We start from the raw sequence: 17,188 nt of genomic DNA, 5'->3' as shown, positions 1-17,188 counted from the left end.
TAATTTTTTTTATAAGTAGAATATTTAAATATTATAAGTATCTAGTTAGATTTCTTATCTTATAATATAGTAATATATAGGTTACTTTTAATAATTAGTTTATACTTTATAATAGACTTAAATAAATAAAATTTTAATATAGATAAATTTATAAATCTTATATATAATATTAATAAATTTTTTAGTATTTTTTTTAATAGAATAAATAATAAAATAGTTTAATTTAAATCTTAATATTAAATAAAATCTATAATTAGCTATAAATAATAATACTCTTATAAATTTAAAGTAGATAAAATTAATAGTAAACTTAATTATTAATAGCTATTTAAATTAATTATTTTATAAATATAATATATATACTTATAAGTATTATTTTAAGATAATATTAATATATTTAATTTAATTATTAGTCTTAAAGTAATAAATAATAAATAATAAATTATAAATTTTTAAGTAAGATATTAAATATTTTTAAAAAATAGTAATAAACTAGACTTTATAATTTAATATAATTATTTTAAGAATATTATAAAGTTTCTAAATATATTTAAGATATAAATTAGCTATTTCTTTAGTATTAATTATTCTAATATAAAAAAGAAAGTACTTTATCTTTATTAAATAATTAATTATAACTAGAATAGTATTATAGCTATTACTTAATAATAAATATATAATAAAGTCTATACTTATATTTTACTAGATATATTTAGAAATTAATAAAGATTTTAGTACTTCTTACTTTATTTTTTAAAAAGGAGTAATTTAATAATAGAAATAATAATTCTAGATTTATTAATTAATATATTTATAAATTCTAGGCTAGAAATATTTATATAATATTAATTTATATATCTTAATTTTTTTAGAATATCTAGTAATAGAATTTTTATAATAAAATCTTAATATTTTAATTTTTATTTTATTATAATTAGATATATAAAATTAGTCTTAATATCTTAAATATAAACTAATATATTTATAATTAGTTAGTATAATATTAAAATATTTTAGTAAATTATTCTTTAAAATATTTAAAATAGACTAGAGCTTCTTATTTTATAGATAAGCTTTATTAAATAGTAATTATAATATTAATAATAAGAAGATTAATTTATTAGTAATAGATTATTTAATAAAGTATATTTAATATTAGCTATTAATATTTAGTCTTAAATTAGTAATAGTCTTAGGTAATAAGTTTTTAAATTTTAGAATAATCTAGCTTTAATAAAGAAATTATTTATTCTTTTTCTTAAATAAATTCTTTAATCTTTTAATTAGTATATTAGGCTTAGTATCTAACTTTTTAAGATAGTAATATATTTAGAAATTAAATTTTAATAAAAATTTAGACTAGCAGGCTTATTAATAATTTAATAACTTAATTAATATAAAATATTCTAGATTTTAATAATTTATAATAATTTTTATAAGTAATAAAGTTTCTTTTAATTTAAAATATTATTTTTTAAAGTAATAAATAATAATTAATAATTTTTTATTATAAATCTTATAATTATATTTTATTATAAAATATTTTTTAGAAAAAAATATAATAAAGTATAATATATTTTTATTATTATATTATAATAATACTTTAGTAAATATATAATTAAAGATATTAATTTCTAGAATTATATTTTTTAACTAGTTAAAAGATTTTAATATTAAAATATTTATAAAAATAACTTTTAATTATTTAAATACTTCTTAATAAGTAAGTATCTAGTTAAAATTAATATTCTTTTTAATTAGATTAACTAATAATCTAATAATTTTTAAAAAGTTATAAATAAATTAGTAATAAAAATTCCTAAAATTAATAAAGGCTAGAATATTAGTTAAATAGATTAGTATTTTCTATTTAATAATTATTTTTATTTTATTAGAATTTATTTAGAAGCTATCTTTATCTATAATTAATTCTAGAAACTTTATCTTATATATAAAAAATTTATATTTACTAAATTTAGTATAAAGTCTTATTACTTATAAATATTCTAATACTTATTAAATATAATAAGTATATTTAGTATAAATTTAGCTATAAATTAGAATATTATCTAGATATATAATATAAAAGATATCTAAATAATTATATAAGACTTTATTAATAAATTTTTAAAATAATATTAGGGCTTTAGTAAGCCTAAATAATATTATTAAAGATTTAAATAGGCTTAACTAAATTTAAAAAGTAATAAGATATTTTTATTCTTTTTTAATTTATAAATTATTAAAAGTAAAAATAATATTAATTTTTAAGAAATATCTTATTCTTTTTAAATTATTTAATATTTCTTTTATTAGTAATAATAAGTAATAATCTTTTATAATAATTATATTTAGAGCTTAATAATTTATATAAAATTATAGGTCTTCTCTAGATTTTTTTATAAATAGAATAAAGAATATAGTAGAAAAAAAATTAAAGTAAATAAAATCTTTTTTTAAATTTTTTTTAATCTATTTCTTTAGAATTTTTAATTTATTTTAAGATATGCTATATAGGTTCTTAAAAGATAGGATTTTTTTAAGTAGTAATTTAATCTTATAATTATTAAATTAATAAGATAGTAGGTATTTAGCCTCCTTTAATAAGAATATATTATAAAATTTAGTAAACTTAGAGAATAATTACTCTTATAACTTAAATTTAATAATAGTAATAAGATTTAGAATAATTTTAATATTAATAATAATAATAATAAATATTTAGTATTTATAGTAGGTATATATAGTATAAGTAATAATTAAGACTCTAATAATATCTTAATTCTTTAAAAATTTAAAGTAAGGATTAAGATATTAGAAAGAAGCTTTTAATAATATATTATATAATATTAAAATTTTTATAAATTTTAGAAATATATTATAGTATTTTTTATAATAAAAATTTTTAAATAAAATAATATAATTAGTAAATCTAATCTAAAGATTATAAATTTTTAACTAAAATAAATTAAGAATAATAAAAAAATATATAAATTAAATTATAAAAAAAGTAATATTTTTTTTAATATAATTATAAATTCTTTAAATTAAATAAATAAAATAAATAATATAATTAAATTTTATTAAAATATTATTAAATCTCTTTAATAAAATAAGATTTTTTAATAATAATATCTCTAGTTAATTATTTATAGCTTAATTATAATCTATAAAATATTTATTCTTAGCTCTAGAGTTAATTATAATAAAGATTAGTAGAATTTTATTAGAGATTTTTAGATTAATAAGTAAAATTATTAATTTAGATTAGTAATTTTTCTTCTTTACTATTATTCTAGCTATTATAGTTTTTAATAAATAAAGAAAGTATTAGAGGTATTCTTAATTATAACTTAAGTTAAAGATACTTTATTTTCTAATTTAGGGAATATAAGGTATTTAATAAGCAGGATTCTAGTTAATAAGAGGTATAGGTCTAATTTAGTAGTAGATATAAAGATATAGCTAGTTAGTCTTTAATTAGGGTATAAGTAGCTACTTACTAGATAATTAATATTACTATAGTAGTAATATAGATATTAAATTTAATAATTAAGGTAATAAATAATAAATAGGTCTATTAAGTCTTTAGTAGGAGTAATAATAATAATAGGATTAATAGGGATTATAAAAATTTAAGTAATAAGAATTAACTTTAAAATAAATTAAAGAGGCTAGAAATTCTTTATAGATAAGGATAGGATAATACTTATATAATAATAATAATAATTTTCTAGATTTTATAAATAATTAGTAAAATTATAATATTATAATAAAATCTTAAAATATATTAATATTTTTTAAAATTCTTAATTAATAGTCTATTTTAAAATTATAAATAAGATATTTTTATTTATATTTTTTTTTAATATAAGATATTAGAATTTAGTAAAAAAAATATTAAATTTATAATAAATTTATTAAAGGTAAAATAAATTAATATAAATATTAATTTCTAGATTTAGGTCTCTAAAAGCTTTCTTTAAGATTTTTAAAATCTTAATATAATTACTTAATTTATAAATTCTATCTTAAATATATAATAAGATTTAGGTATATAAAGTTTCTTTAAGGTAATTAATTATATAAGCTATTTTATTATTTAAGATTAGAAAATAATTAAGATTTATAATTATTTTCTAGTAAATTTAAGAAGTAAAGTATCTTAAATTATTTTATTAATTATTAAATTTATTAAGATTAGGAAGTTATTTAGAAATTTAGGTAATAAAAATAGATATAATAAAAATAATAATAATAATAAAAAAAATAATAATATTAGTATCTTTTTTAAAAAAAAATAATAATTAAAAAAATATATTATTTTAAGTAAGTACTTTAAATAATTTTTATTAGATTTTTTTAATTTATATCTTCTAATATTTAATTATACTATCTTTCTATTAAATATAATTAAGAAAGTTAGTAATAGTAAAATATAAAGTAAATAATTTATAAAGTTTTTCTATAATAGTAGTAAAGAATTAATATATTTTAATAATATATTATCTTAATTTATTAAAAATATTATATAGAAAGGTTTCTATATCTTTAAGTAATATAAGTAATAAGATAGGTATAATAGTAATAATTAACTTCTAGTAAAGAGGAGTTATATAATATTAAAGAATAAAATTAAATTTAGATATTTATTAATTAGAAGCTAACTAAATAGAATAGTAGAATAATAAATATTAGGTAATAAATAGAATATAGCTTAAAGAGCTATAATAGGATTAAGGATAATATAGTTTAAATATAGGAATAAGAGTAGATAATCAAGGCAGAATCTAACTAGATAGGTACTATGGCTTCACGCCGTGACAAAAAGTCTATAAAAGATACTATACTTTTATATATTAATTCTACTAATACTATTATTTTAGTAAAAAAGCTAAATTATATATTTATATTCTACTAGATAGATATTTACTACTTTTTTATTAAAGAAGTAATTAAAAATAATAGAATTTAATTATAAATAGTTAGTAGAAAGGATAATATTACTAATAGACTAATTAAGGTACTATTAATTATAAAATTTAAAGAATTTATTAAGAGATTAGATTTTAATAGGTTAGAAATAGACTCTAAATAGTTTTATATAATAGATATGTTACTAAGGGGGGTATGTTAAAGTACTATACTTAATAAATATAACTAGTACTACTATAAAGTAGTATTACTATAAAAAAGAAGATAGTAACATATAACTACTCTATATATTTAGGCTACTATTTCTTTCTAAATCTCCATACTTCTTCTAAGCATCTCTCCTTCTCTATTTTCCTAGTTAGACCTAATTAAATTCATTTTGGTCAACTTTCTACTGTCATAGTTTGACGACCTTCATCATAATATGCATCTAATTCTTTAATAGCTTCTTTCCATGTGATAATTTCTATATCTAGACTGCTTTTAGTTGTACAGTATGTATTTTGTCCTTGTAGTGATCCACCTATGATTTTTCAAATGGGATTAGCCAATTTGAAAGATTGGGACTTCTGAATAGTGTTAGTATAATAATGGTAGTTTAAGGAGCTCGGAAATTCTCCTTTAGCCTGGGATTGATAATGTTGGAAACTTCCGAACTAACATACATACTTTAGGGATAGTATCAATAAACATCATATATCTCCCTGTAGTCCCTAAATCTTCAAATTTTCATCAATGCTCTATTTACAATGAGTTATCGGAATTCTACTTGGTTTGTAAAGGACCTTTTCCTTCACCGAAATGAGAAGTCAGTCCAAATTACTGTAGTATGCAAAGCCAAATACTTTAGCATAGCCAGCCCAATATTTTTTACTGCAGTATAGATTTCTGCCCACGATCATCAATAGCTGAACTGAGTTCAAGGACCGCATATCACCCGGAGTCGCATAACCGCATCCGAAAAGTGTCTTCTCATGTTGGTCTCGGGGTATAATTGCTTCAGTGCAGCCTCTTTCGCTCTGCTGCCAAGGAACACACATAGTGCTGGATATTACTCTTTGGGGGCCACTAATCCGGTCAAGACACTCTTCAATCGGCCATGCTCCACGATAGTCAACCCTTGGTCTTGCCGTACTCTGGCATCAAGCCATCCGATGTTTCCCATGCGGCTCATTGGCTTGCCGTAGTCGGGTGGAATCAACGGCATACTCTTTGATACTAGGTACAGTAATATTAATATTGACTACAGAAGATGGCAGACAAAATAGGGTGGCACATAATCTCATAACAGAATATAAAAAATTCATCACCCTATTATAAGTTTAGTATTTCATGCATATCAGGTAAATCACCCCCAACCGCTAAGCAACAGTAACAAATATATGCCTTCAGTACAGACCCTTTCTCACCATTTAAGTATGGCCTGATCCTCCACCTTAGGCTCTCTCTGTAAGAGCATGCGATTCGGGCAACATGTCTATACCATTGGACCAAAAGGTCACTATGATCAGACCTGATGGTCTGATCTGCCCGAATCCCACCTTATATACCTAGTTATCAATTACCTTGGCACCAGTGCACCTAGTACATGCCGTGACACTCTCTTCTATGATTTTAATCTTCAGACTACTTAATATAACCCCTTGCCTTACTTTCTCGAAAAAAACACCATGCTAACCACTGTCTTGCTGGCTTTCATCAATTATAGCCTAAAAAGTGACATATTACCTGCTTAGCTTTGTTGGAGACATACTAGGGAAAGGGGAGATGCTAGGATGTTAGTTAAGTCAGAGTTACCTTACACTTAGCACCTCACTTACTCTACCATCTAGATTCGCATTCCAATCATCCCCTAGGATGATCTAGGGATCAGGAATTCCTATTCGGGCCCTAGACAAACCCCCTAGATTGCTATAAACCCTAATATAGACTGCACTTAGGAGATCAAGCCTTCAATGCAATTCAATTTACAACCTAGTCCTCGAACTGAACAACCAGGCACTAGTAGACAGTCGGCCCAAGTTAAGGGGTAAGTTCATCTACAGGGGCCATTAATGGAGAGTTTAACCATGATTTCATCGATATTGACACGCTATTACCGGTTGCTCAAAACCATCATGTTGTAATTGCTCTCAATAGTTGCTGGATGTACTGGCTTTCAGTGTATTCCATCACTCGCCGTAGTCGTTTAGCCAACATGGCTGTTGCCTTGCAGGTTCCTGTACGACCATCCAGGTCAGATAACGGGCCCCAAACACGTACCTCTGGTCGAGCAGATTCATCTACTTCCACGCTATAAATAATGTAGAAATCCCAGCGCTCGCCAATGCTAATGCACCCTACCACGGGGGGAGGGAGAGAATCCCCCCATCGATGATCCCACGCCCAGGTCATCAACCCTGCCATCCAAACACCAAGTTGTACCTGCGCTTCAACCAAGTTTCCGTCAGAAGCCTTGACTTCGAAGCCAGGTCCAAGAAATCGTGCTCCAGTATGTGGATGAGCGATGTGGCTGAAACACTGATCTGGATACCGTGAAGCCATGCCTTCGTACTCCGTTGACCATTCGTCAACCGGGAAACCGACCACAAGATCGATTTTACGGTTATAAGTGCCGCGTGCAGCATAACGAGGTTGGTACTTAGGATCGACAGTCTCGGTTTGACTACAAGGTCATCTCAGGTTAATGTGAGAAGAACAACGTAGAAGGCGATTTCTTACACGCTCCAACACTCTAGAGGTAGTTTCCCTATAGCACATTGTAGTAGCGGACGAACGACTTCAATAACCCACGAGCCCTCGCTTCGTAATTGGGCATCGCATTTACACGACGCAGCAGAGATCTTGTCAATTTCGTGTGCTTCCGGTTCCCATTTCTCGTTGTCCGCCGTTAACAGCACTAGTAATTGTCTTGCTAAATCGCTGCCTGGGTCAGCCGACTCGTGTAGGAATTTGATTTTTGGTGTGCCTAATGTCAGATTAGATTTCGTACGGTTCGGACTAGATGACCGTTGTCGGGGCCGATCGCTGGCTGTGATATCTGACCGTGTGGTAACCGAAGGAGAGAGCGTGATGCTATCAGGAAGCGAAACTGGTAGGGAAGCGGTATCAGTAGTCAGCGTCCGACGAAGTCGCTTTTGTGGTTCAGAACAAGACATATTCGACTCCGCGTCCAATTCTGTGAGTCTTCGTTTGGTCCTATTGTGAAGAGCAGAAGTTCCTGGCGGGGTCAGGAGCGACTCCTGCAGCTTGTGAGAACAGCAAGCATGGCTGGCGCTAGCTGGTTGTGATGCTAGATTATTGGTGGGTATATTGTCAATCCAGTTTTCAATCGCTTTCCTCTGGGTGGAATTCATCTTGAGTGATGCCGGGGGACATATTCCTATTCTTGATGGTCAGCCCATAGGGACTAACAAAACATCTGGAGAGTAGGAGAGTATCTCTGTTGCTTGGGTGATACAGCTAATATTTCCAACATGAAGATCCAAGGAACCTTATCAGGGCGGATTAACTATAATCCAGGGGCATGTTGCTGACGTGAAGTGTCGAAATATAGGCTATCCCTGATGTGGGAGATAGCAGAATTTATATTGTAAAGCGAGGACCTGTGAATTCCCTCTTCGGGTTAGCTTTGCCTATTTCGGGATAGCGGCTCGATATGCCGTATTGTCATCGCCGCCTGCCAGCTCCTCTTAGTATATAAGAACCGTCCTTGCTGTTCTGACCCTCTTCTCTCCTAATTTCTTCTTTTCCCTCAACACCCCCTCCTATATTCTGCACTCACTCGATCGCGCCCTGTTGTCTCATCTACTCCGAAAATGGCCGCCCCTCGCCCCCTTTTTCTTGTTGGAAATTGCGGCTGCACCCTTTTTTTGTCGCCTCCACGTCTAGATTCCTTCCCCGTCAGCTTTGACCGGCTATTGAGCTGATTTATTTTCTCTCCCTTTGTTTTTCACTCTTATCTAGTCAATCCATTCATATCTTCCGTCCTCTAGCCTCTACTGCTAGAGAATGCGTTTATTTGGGACCTTGCTTTGCCTACCAGTCTTCGAAGGTATCTACACTTTGGACCTCCTTATCCAAGGAAGAAAGAGACTGACGCTCCAAGCTCCCAACAGGCTCCAAGGTTAATTACGCGTTACAGCTTATGCTTACCCCCACCTCTTTACCCTTTTCCGGCGGTCGCCTGTTCTGCGTCTTTGTTTTCGCCCCAGCCATGTTGATCTCGCGTGTTGTGAAATATGATTGGATTGTATGGATCGCGACGAGATTGCGCCTCAGAGGAGCATGTCCAATAGCACAAATACCTCATCCTTGACTCCGCTGGCTATCTTCGCCGCTGTCATTGTCACTGTTATTGATCACATTCTCGCGGAATCTTGCTTGCCGAATAGTAGCCGATTGGTGCTCTATCCTCGATCTTCCGGTCTGCTGCGCCCTGTGATACACAGTTGTGGAAAGAATTAGGTTACAAGCACGGCCATTTGCTCATGCAGTGTTTCTTGTGGAATATTGTCGAGCTCCCATGCTGACCTGATACTTCGCCGAGTTCGCGCCTTACATCCCGCATTTACTCTTACGGGCAATGCTCGATTACTCCCTTGGGTTGGCCCCGATAAGTTGTTTGGAATGGTCGATTTCATTGGCTGGGTTTAAAGTGAGAAGGATACAACATTCAATTTCAAGACTCCCAGGCGCGTGGGCAGGAGTGCAGGATCGGGCTACTCACCGGTAATTTGGCTTTGGGGGTGTAGTTCTTCGTTGAAGCCCCAACAATGGGTCTTGGGACTTCAGTTGTTGCCTGATCTGCGTCTTATAAATACTCCGGTCTGTCTCGAGTTAAACAGCTACGCAGACAGCATAACTGATTTCCTCAACATCACACTTTGTTTCCCACCTTGCTCATATTTCAGGATGGATCGCCAGGTCTCTTACAACGGCCCTTTGCTTTGCTCTCCTTTGCCCTGTAATCTCCCTGCTTCACGTCCCTCAAGCCTCATGAACCATCCACTACCCCTAAAACCTCCTACTTCCAAGTACTTTTCCCATCCATATACTACTTCCCGCAATCCTGCAACCCCAGTCTGCACTACGGCAACACAGCACGTTGTCTATGGCAAATATCTTCCTGTGAATAACGAGCCCAAAATCTCTTCGGTCCATCACGCAACCGCACCATCACTTGAGGCGCTTAGCAGTCCCAAGACAGAGAACGTCATCCTACTGTCCAGTGAAGGTTCGTACAGATTTACCGCGTCTTGCTGCCCGAGGTTCTTGCTTATCAGTGATCTCTTTCCCTTTCAGATACGTTCCCAGCACTCGAAAGCGACTGTGACGAGACAGGCAGCATCAACACTGACGAGTTGCCCCATCCGGATACATTATTCTCTTGGGTGTGGAACAACCACGGTGCTGGGATTCGTGAGGCTTCGGTGGCCACTCGAAGTGTGGATGACAGGTCGTGTCATGACGAAACAAGTTCATCCACTTCCGAAGTTTGTGAGATAAGCCTGTCCTGCGAAAGTCGCCCTAGTGATGCTGATGATAGCGGCAATGATGATAACGGTCCTACGAAGCTTATCTCTAATGAAAGACAGGGTGGCTTGACAGATACTCTAGGACCAAAGATCCTTTTCGCTTCCTTGGTTAAAGGATCACGACCTACTCTCCTTGAATGCAGAGGCCTCAAGCATGTAACTGAGACTACCATGGGTATTATGTCTAAAATCTCCCGATAAAAGTGTCACAATCGAAAGAAGCCTGCGTGCACCATGTTGGGGTACACTGAAGGTACTGCAGCCAGCGGCCCTCGAACAAGGGCAGGGGCTAGAGCAAAAGCATCCCGTTCATTCTCTAGTTGCCGTCGGGTCCGGCCTTATTCAGATGTCGAAGACGACCTTCTATAGAAATTAGTGCACAGAAACCTTCCCTGGGAACAGATTGAGGAGGAATTCGGTCGGAGTTTTGCTGGAAGGGATTGGAAATCACTTCAAGGGCGTTGGTCGAGAAATCTGAAGTTTGTAACCCGATCAGCGAAGTGCTTGACAAAACTCAGAGGGGCGAGGGATGGAGCGCGCCGACGGATGTGTCGAACTCCTAGCCAGTGACGACCTACTCAGCCACCAAAACCAACACACTCGAACCCAACCAGCCACAAACCAATCAAGGGACGTAGATACACCAGGCTGAATGGAGGACTTGAGAAGAATGATCTTGTATCTACCCTAGTGGATTCAGATGTGTCAATAATATAATGGTCAAATTCAGACAACCAACTTTGTTTGGTCTCGTATCCTATGGGAATGTGGTCAAGTACCACATTGCGAGGTACCATGCTTTCAATTTATGCCAGCTTATCTTGGGATTGTGACGATTTGATATCACTGTTGGAAGGCGAGTGCCTCCACTGAAAAGGGTAGCCTATTGGCTATTTTTAAAGTCTCCCTTTCAACCCACTGCGTTTGCCTCTGGAGAAGTACGGAGAAGATTGTAAAGACGATTGAAACCCCTGGGAAGTGAATCAAACAATTGGTGAAGTTGCCCATATCTTGCATCCTTCCCTAAATACAGTTACTGCTGGTGATGCGGATCTGGTAGGTAGAATGTAGAGTTTATTGCCTTGACCTTCTCACATTGATTGGCTTCCAATTTAGTTTAAGAGCACACAGCTCAGCGGCGCGGAAGAGAATTTGTTGTCCTCCGTAACAAATCGATAGCTGTCAAAACGGCCATCCTTGGTCAACGACGATTACGCCAATCAAAGTTGGTTTGTAGTCAATCATCAGCTAGAGTAAACTATATAAGACCTGTCCCCTCATTCTCTCTTATTATCTTCCAACTTCTTTTTTCCTTCCTTCCCACCTTCTCCTCCCATATTGTGCACTCATCAGTCGCACCATCTTCAATCTCCCAAGCTTCATCCACCCCCACCCCTTTCGCTCCTCCCTTTTCTTTTGATACTACCCCCATTTTCTCTTTGGAAATCTCGGTTGCTCCCTGTTCTCATTCCTCCACTTTTCGTTTATCTTCCCCCGAGTCCGTCTCGCCCGGTTTTTATCGTCGAGTAAGTGATTCACAATCTTTTTGACCGATAAAATATATCCTATCTTCTGTAAGGTCAACCTTAACCCAAAACCTTACAGGAAATGAAACTCCCACCCCGACGTCCCAGCATTCATTTTCGAACTTAGGCTATTAGACGACTCGATGGATCGCCTTATTATTCCATCGATCTTACTGCCAGATTATACCTGGCCACGGCGGATGCAGTCCGCAATTCAGCAGACCACCCCTCGAGTACCAGTTGGGCCCGGCAGATGCACCAGAATACTCTGGGGCATCATTCACAAGCTCCTTTATTACTTCTCTCAATGGTACTGCTCTTGGTTCGGTCTTCTATTCGATGCAAATATTATTCAATTACCATTTGGCCTTGTTATGAAATGGACAGACCGGACGAGCGTCGAGGAGGTGGTCTCAATGCAAATGGCAAGATCTGCGGGAATGCCTGTACCCAAAGTTATCAGCTGTGGTGAACACCTAGATGCGCCTTTCAACCGAAGATTTTCTATCTTGATGACAAGGCTACCTGGTGTACCTCTTGAGAACTCGAACGATATACTACAGACTAATGCCAAGGAGCCTTGGCTGGAAGAGTTGAAATTTTGTATCACCTCTATGCGATCGTGGCATTCTCCAGGGTCAGAGACGATTTGCTCTCCCATTGGAACCCCCTTACGGAGTTCACGAGTTCCTGGGCACATCATGGGTCCTTTTTCCAGCCTAGAAGCTTTTTACGACTATCTTTTTGCTCCGGCTTCAGCCCATGCATTCAAATCTGACACCGATTACCAAAAGACTCTGTCACGCGCAAAAAGGTTACAGAGTCATCAGCATAGAATTGTATTCACTCATGGGGATTTCAAAGCGCACAACATTCTTGTCGATGATGATGGACATTTATCTGGGTTTCTCGACTGGGAATCCGCAGGCTGGTATCCCGAATACTGGGAGTTTACTACGGCTATGCGCTTTGGGAAAGATAGCTGGTGGTTCCAAGTTGCCTCTTGGATGGGTGGAAGACAATATTCGGATGAGTTGGACTCCGATGTGGCTCTAAATCTATTAACCGTCGACTCTTATATAGCCCTTTAGTGACTGAGGCTTATTAAATTAGCATGGCAATGTTAGGGCTAATAAACATACACGCATTGGCTTAATGGATTCGGATAACAATCACGAGTTACAAACATGAGAGCAGCAAAAAAAAAAAAAAAAAGGTATACGCAGCTCTGCTCAACTACGTGTGTTCTCTCTCTAATTTGCTTTCAAAGACACAGGGCTGATCTTACTACAGGTCGTGGCTGGGTGTTGTTTGCTGCCCCTTGACTGTATTGGTTTCCGAAAGTCATACATTCCTGCTGCAAGCCATCAATATTGCTGCAGCGTACTATCCCTTGTCGAATCAACTCTCGCAAGATGACCATGAGCCATACTCGGCAGGTTATACCGGGAATTGAATTGACGTCTCCATCACGGGATCTCATAATCTGGTCGAGAAGACCATGCTTTACATGTGGGACGTTTGTGATCTCGATAAGGACGCACAGGAAATTCGACTTGAAAGCGCCTCCGGTTGGGCCATGGTCCGGGATCCATCCTCCGCCCAGGTTTCTCATGTGATATTTCGACCCTCCCTGGGCGCTAGTGTGGAAGTAATATCCCCAGTGAAAGTCATTTGGCTGAGGAGGGTCGGATCGTATATGAAGAACAATGAAGAGCGTGTTTAGAGGCAATCGAGCGAGCGCGTCTTCCTGAGCCTTTTTGATGATCAAGGCCCGCTCTCTAGGAGTCACTGGTTTTTGAGTGGCCTGCATATGGAAAAATCGGGGAAGGAATTTGGGCGGATCGAAGAGGACTTGGAAGAAGAAAGTGATGATGGCTGCTATGATTGTATTCGGGATGGGAAGATTGAAGACCAGACCCACGGCTAACGGGCTCACTTAAGTAGCATAGACGCTGACTCCGTTGCCTAATGAGCACCAGAGTTGAATACTACTACTATTCTGTCATGATACTGGGGGGGGTACTCTGCAAAAATTTAGGGTTTCTAGGGGGGGGGTATTGGGTTTGATACGATACCCCCCCCTAAAATCATGAATTCTAGGTCTTTTTTAATAAAAATTAGATATCTAGATAGCTAATGAAGTAGAATTTTATAATATTTAAAAAAAAATCGAAAATTCCCTAATTAGGAAGGTAGAAAGTCAAAAGAAAAAAACAGGTTTTTTTTGATGGGGTATGCCAAGCTGCGGGTAGTCTAGACCTATTTAGGTAGCCCTAATACCCTAGGGTTAACTAGATGGGTCAGGCAACCATATAGGTGCCTTATTTACTAGGCAGCAACTATTAATGCCTTATTTTTCAGGCCATATTTTTTAAAATTAAAATATTAATAGTAGCTACTACTATTCTGTCACGATACCGGGGGGGGTACTCTGCAAAAATTTAGGGTTTCTAGGGGGGGGGTATTGGGTTTGATACGATACCCCCCCCTAAAATCATGAATTCTAGGTCTTTTTTAATAAAAATTAGATATCTAGATAGCTAATGAAGTAGAATTTTATAATATTTAAAAAAAAATCGAAAATTCCCTAATTAGGAAGGTAGAAAGTCAAAAGAAAAAAACAGGTTTTTTTTGATGGGGTATGCCAAGCTGCGGGTAGTCTAGACCTATTTAGGTAGCCCTAATACCCTAGGGTTAACTAGATGGGTCAGGCAACCATATAGGTGCCTTATTTACTAGGCAGCAACTATTAATGCCTTATTTTTCAGGCCATATTTTTTAAAATTAAAATATTAATAGTAGCTAGTATAGAAATATAAAATAAAATAAATAAAATAAATAAAATAAATAAAATAAATAAAATAAATAAAATAAATAAAATAAATAAAATAAATAAAATAAATAAAATAAATAAAATAAATAAAATAAATAAAATAAATAAAATAAATAAAATAAATAAAATAAATAAAATAAATAAAATAAATAAAATAAATAAAATAAATAAAATAAATAAAATAAATAAAATAAATAAAATAAATAAAATAAATAAAATAAATAAAATAAATAAAATAAATAAAATAAATCTAAACTATATTAGGGCCCTGTATAATTTTAGGCTATAATTTAGATATATTTAGAAAAAAGTAATAGAAATAAAGGGCTCCTTCAGTAATTTCAGTATCTAGATCCCATTTCCATTTTAGGAAGGTCTGGTTACCTAGATTTTCAGGCAGAATTTCAACCCTCTAATATTTAGTAGGGTTTGCATGAATTTGATCCAAATTCTGCTTTATCAGGATCTATAATAATGCAACTAGGTCAGGTGCTAGGCATGTGAGACCTTTATTACTTTTATTAGGACCCTTACAAACCTTAGTAGGTAGAAAACACCTAAAACAGCATGTATCTGGAATAGGGTTACCCAAAGAAGCCCTAAATTGCTCAAGTTAAACTACCTAAGTAGTATTTTCAGGGCAATTTTCAAATAAATGGGCAAAAATTCTAGTAGATATAGAAGGATCTAGTAATTTAGATCCTAAAGTTTAAATTAATAAATAAACTTCCTAATTAGGAAAGAAATAAATAAAGAAATAAAAACTTACTATCCTATTTAAAAAAGTAAACTAGACAGTAACTTTCCTGCCATAATTTAACCACCCTTTCTAGGAATTTAATTTACTGGGCAGCTATTTAATAGTATTGCTTAACCGCCTAATATTATTCTGTCACAGACCCTCCCCAGGGTCTGCGCAAAATTTTAGGGTCTCCAGGGGGGAGGGTCTGGGTCTAACACAGACCCTGGGTCTAAAATTACCAATATTAGGTCTTTTTAAATAAAAATTAGATATTTAGAAAGCTAACTAATTAAATTTTAATAATATAAAAAAAAAATTCGAAATTTCCTCTTTAGGAAGGTAGAAAGTTAAAATAAAAAAAGTAGGTTTTTTTTATTGGGGTATGCCAAGCTACAGGTAGTCTAGACCTATTTAGGTAACCCTATCCCACAAGGGTTGAGGAAGGCTACTAGGGTGGCTCTAGGGTTTTGTGGAGGACCAGCACTGATTGGTTGGCTTATTATAGGGTGGCTCAATTTTCAGGAGTAGGGTACTTGTAGAACCTATTGCATGTTATAGCTCAAATTTTTACTAGATATAGATTAGTTACTTAAATTATAGATTTCTAAGTTTTAGAGCCTATAGATATCAGGTAAATATATAGTAATATATTAAAGTTGGTTGGGGTTCTATTAAAGATTTAGTAGGGGATAGACTTAGATAGCTATATATAATAGTAATAGATTAATTATACTAGTAAATTAAATAATCAAGGGCTTATTTAATTAAAAAGTCTAGTTAAACTTTAATTCCTCTAAGTATTTCTATTAGTTTTCCTATCTAATATTATATTTTTATCTATATCTAGCTACTACCTATCTATATTCTATTATAGAATACTAGCTATTTAAGAAGATCTCTATACTATAAATTATTATATATTACTAGTACTAGCATAGTATTTATCCCAAGGAGGTTATAATATACCTATAGAAGAAATATTTTTTTAAGCTATAGAATAATTAACTTATTACTTAAGTAGTAGCTAGCTAGGTAAAGATTATCTAGTAGCTAGATAATTTATATATTCCCTATATACTAGATATACTAGTTTCTATTATCCCTATTTATACTAACAGGCTATTATACTAGTATAGCTATAGTAAGGAATTAGAGTAATATATATATATTATTACTAGTATTAAATTTATACAAAATTACTAGAAAGAAGTATATAATTAAATCTAGTACTAGTTTTATAAAGGGATTCCTACCTAGGAATAGGAGAAGTAGTAGATCTAGCTTTAATAATTATTCTATCTAATTACCTAGTAGCAGGTATTCCCTAGCTAGAAAAACTCTTATTTAATATATATCTTATTATATAATCCCTAGCTTAAAGAGTAATTTATCCTAATCACTACTTATAAGTAGCTAGTCACGGAGATTAAGGCACAAGCAGTAGTAGATAAGTAGAAGATAGCTATCCAGATTATCTAGGCTAGAGAGCTCTAGAATACTAATTCATAACTATATATAACCTGCTAGGCCTGGTATTTAGCTAATATATATATTCTAGACCTGCTTGTAGTAGTAGCTACTCCTAATCCTAAGCTAGAGGACCCTATAAGCA

At 32.8% G+C, this 17,188-nt stretch overlaps 5 protein-coding genes across 5 annotated transcripts; 3 read left to right on the top strand and 2 right to left on the bottom strand.

Moving 5' to 3' along the window:
- Positions 1-7,050: 7,050 nt before the first annotated feature.
- Positions 7,051-8,291, bottom strand: P175DRAFT_0535974 (uncharacterized protein; the record flags this gene model as incomplete). Its single annotated transcript, XM_040900280.1, has 2 exons — positions 7,051-7,600; positions 7,657-8,291. 2 exons carry the CDS (start codon positions 8,289-8,291, stop codon positions 7,051-7,053), a joined length of 1,185 nt encoding a protein of 394 aa, XP_040748564.1.
- An 898-nt stretch (positions 8,292-9,189) lies between these two features.
- Positions 9,190-9,591, top strand: P175DRAFT_0535973 (uncharacterized protein; the record flags this gene model as incomplete). The annotated part of the gene is made up of 2 exons (XM_040900279.1): positions 9,190-9,361; positions 9,485-9,591. 2 exons carry the CDS (start codon positions 9,190-9,192, stop codon positions 9,589-9,591), a joined length of 279 nt encoding a protein of 92 aa, XP_040748563.1.
- Positions 9,592-9,849: 258 nt separating this feature from the next.
- Positions 9,850-11,042, top strand: P175DRAFT_0512341 (uncharacterized protein; the record flags this gene model as incomplete). The annotated part of the gene is made up of 4 exons (XM_040898663.1): positions 9,850-10,171; positions 10,240-10,628; positions 10,692-10,820; positions 10,842-11,042. 4 exons carry the CDS (start codon positions 9,850-9,852, stop codon positions 11,040-11,042), a joined length of 1,041 nt encoding a protein of 346 aa, XP_040748562.1.
- A 1,099-nt stretch (positions 11,043-12,141) lies between these two features.
- P175DRAFT_0535971 (uncharacterized protein) lies at positions 12,142-13,089 on the top strand (the record flags this gene model as incomplete). Its single annotated transcript, XM_040900278.1, has 1 exon — positions 12,142-13,089. One exon carries the CDS (start codon positions 12,142-12,144, stop codon positions 13,087-13,089), a length of 948 nt encoding a protein of 315 aa, XP_040748561.1.
- Positions 13,090-13,121: 32 nt separating this feature from the next.
- P175DRAFT_0504931 (uncharacterized protein) lies at positions 13,122-14,001 on the bottom strand. Its single transcript, XM_040897979.1, has one exon. It carries the CDS (start codon positions 13,809-13,811, stop codon positions 13,263-13,265), a length of 549 nt encoding a protein of 182 aa, XP_040748560.1. The 5' UTR covers positions 13,812-14,001; the 3' UTR covers positions 13,122-13,262.
- Positions 14,002-17,188: the final 3,187 nt, after the last annotated feature.

The sequence above is a fragment of the Aspergillus ochraceoroseus genome (assembly GCF_002846915.1).
Source record: "Aspergillus ochraceoroseus IBT 24754 chromosome Unknown P175scaffold_11, whole genome shotgun sequence".
NCBI lineage: Eukaryota > Fungi > Ascomycota > Eurotiomycetes > Eurotiales > Aspergillaceae > Aspergillus > Aspergillus ochraceoroseus.
The sequence above is the reverse complement of the archived record's forward strand: the minus strand, read 5'-3'. Positions and strand labels throughout refer to the sequence as shown.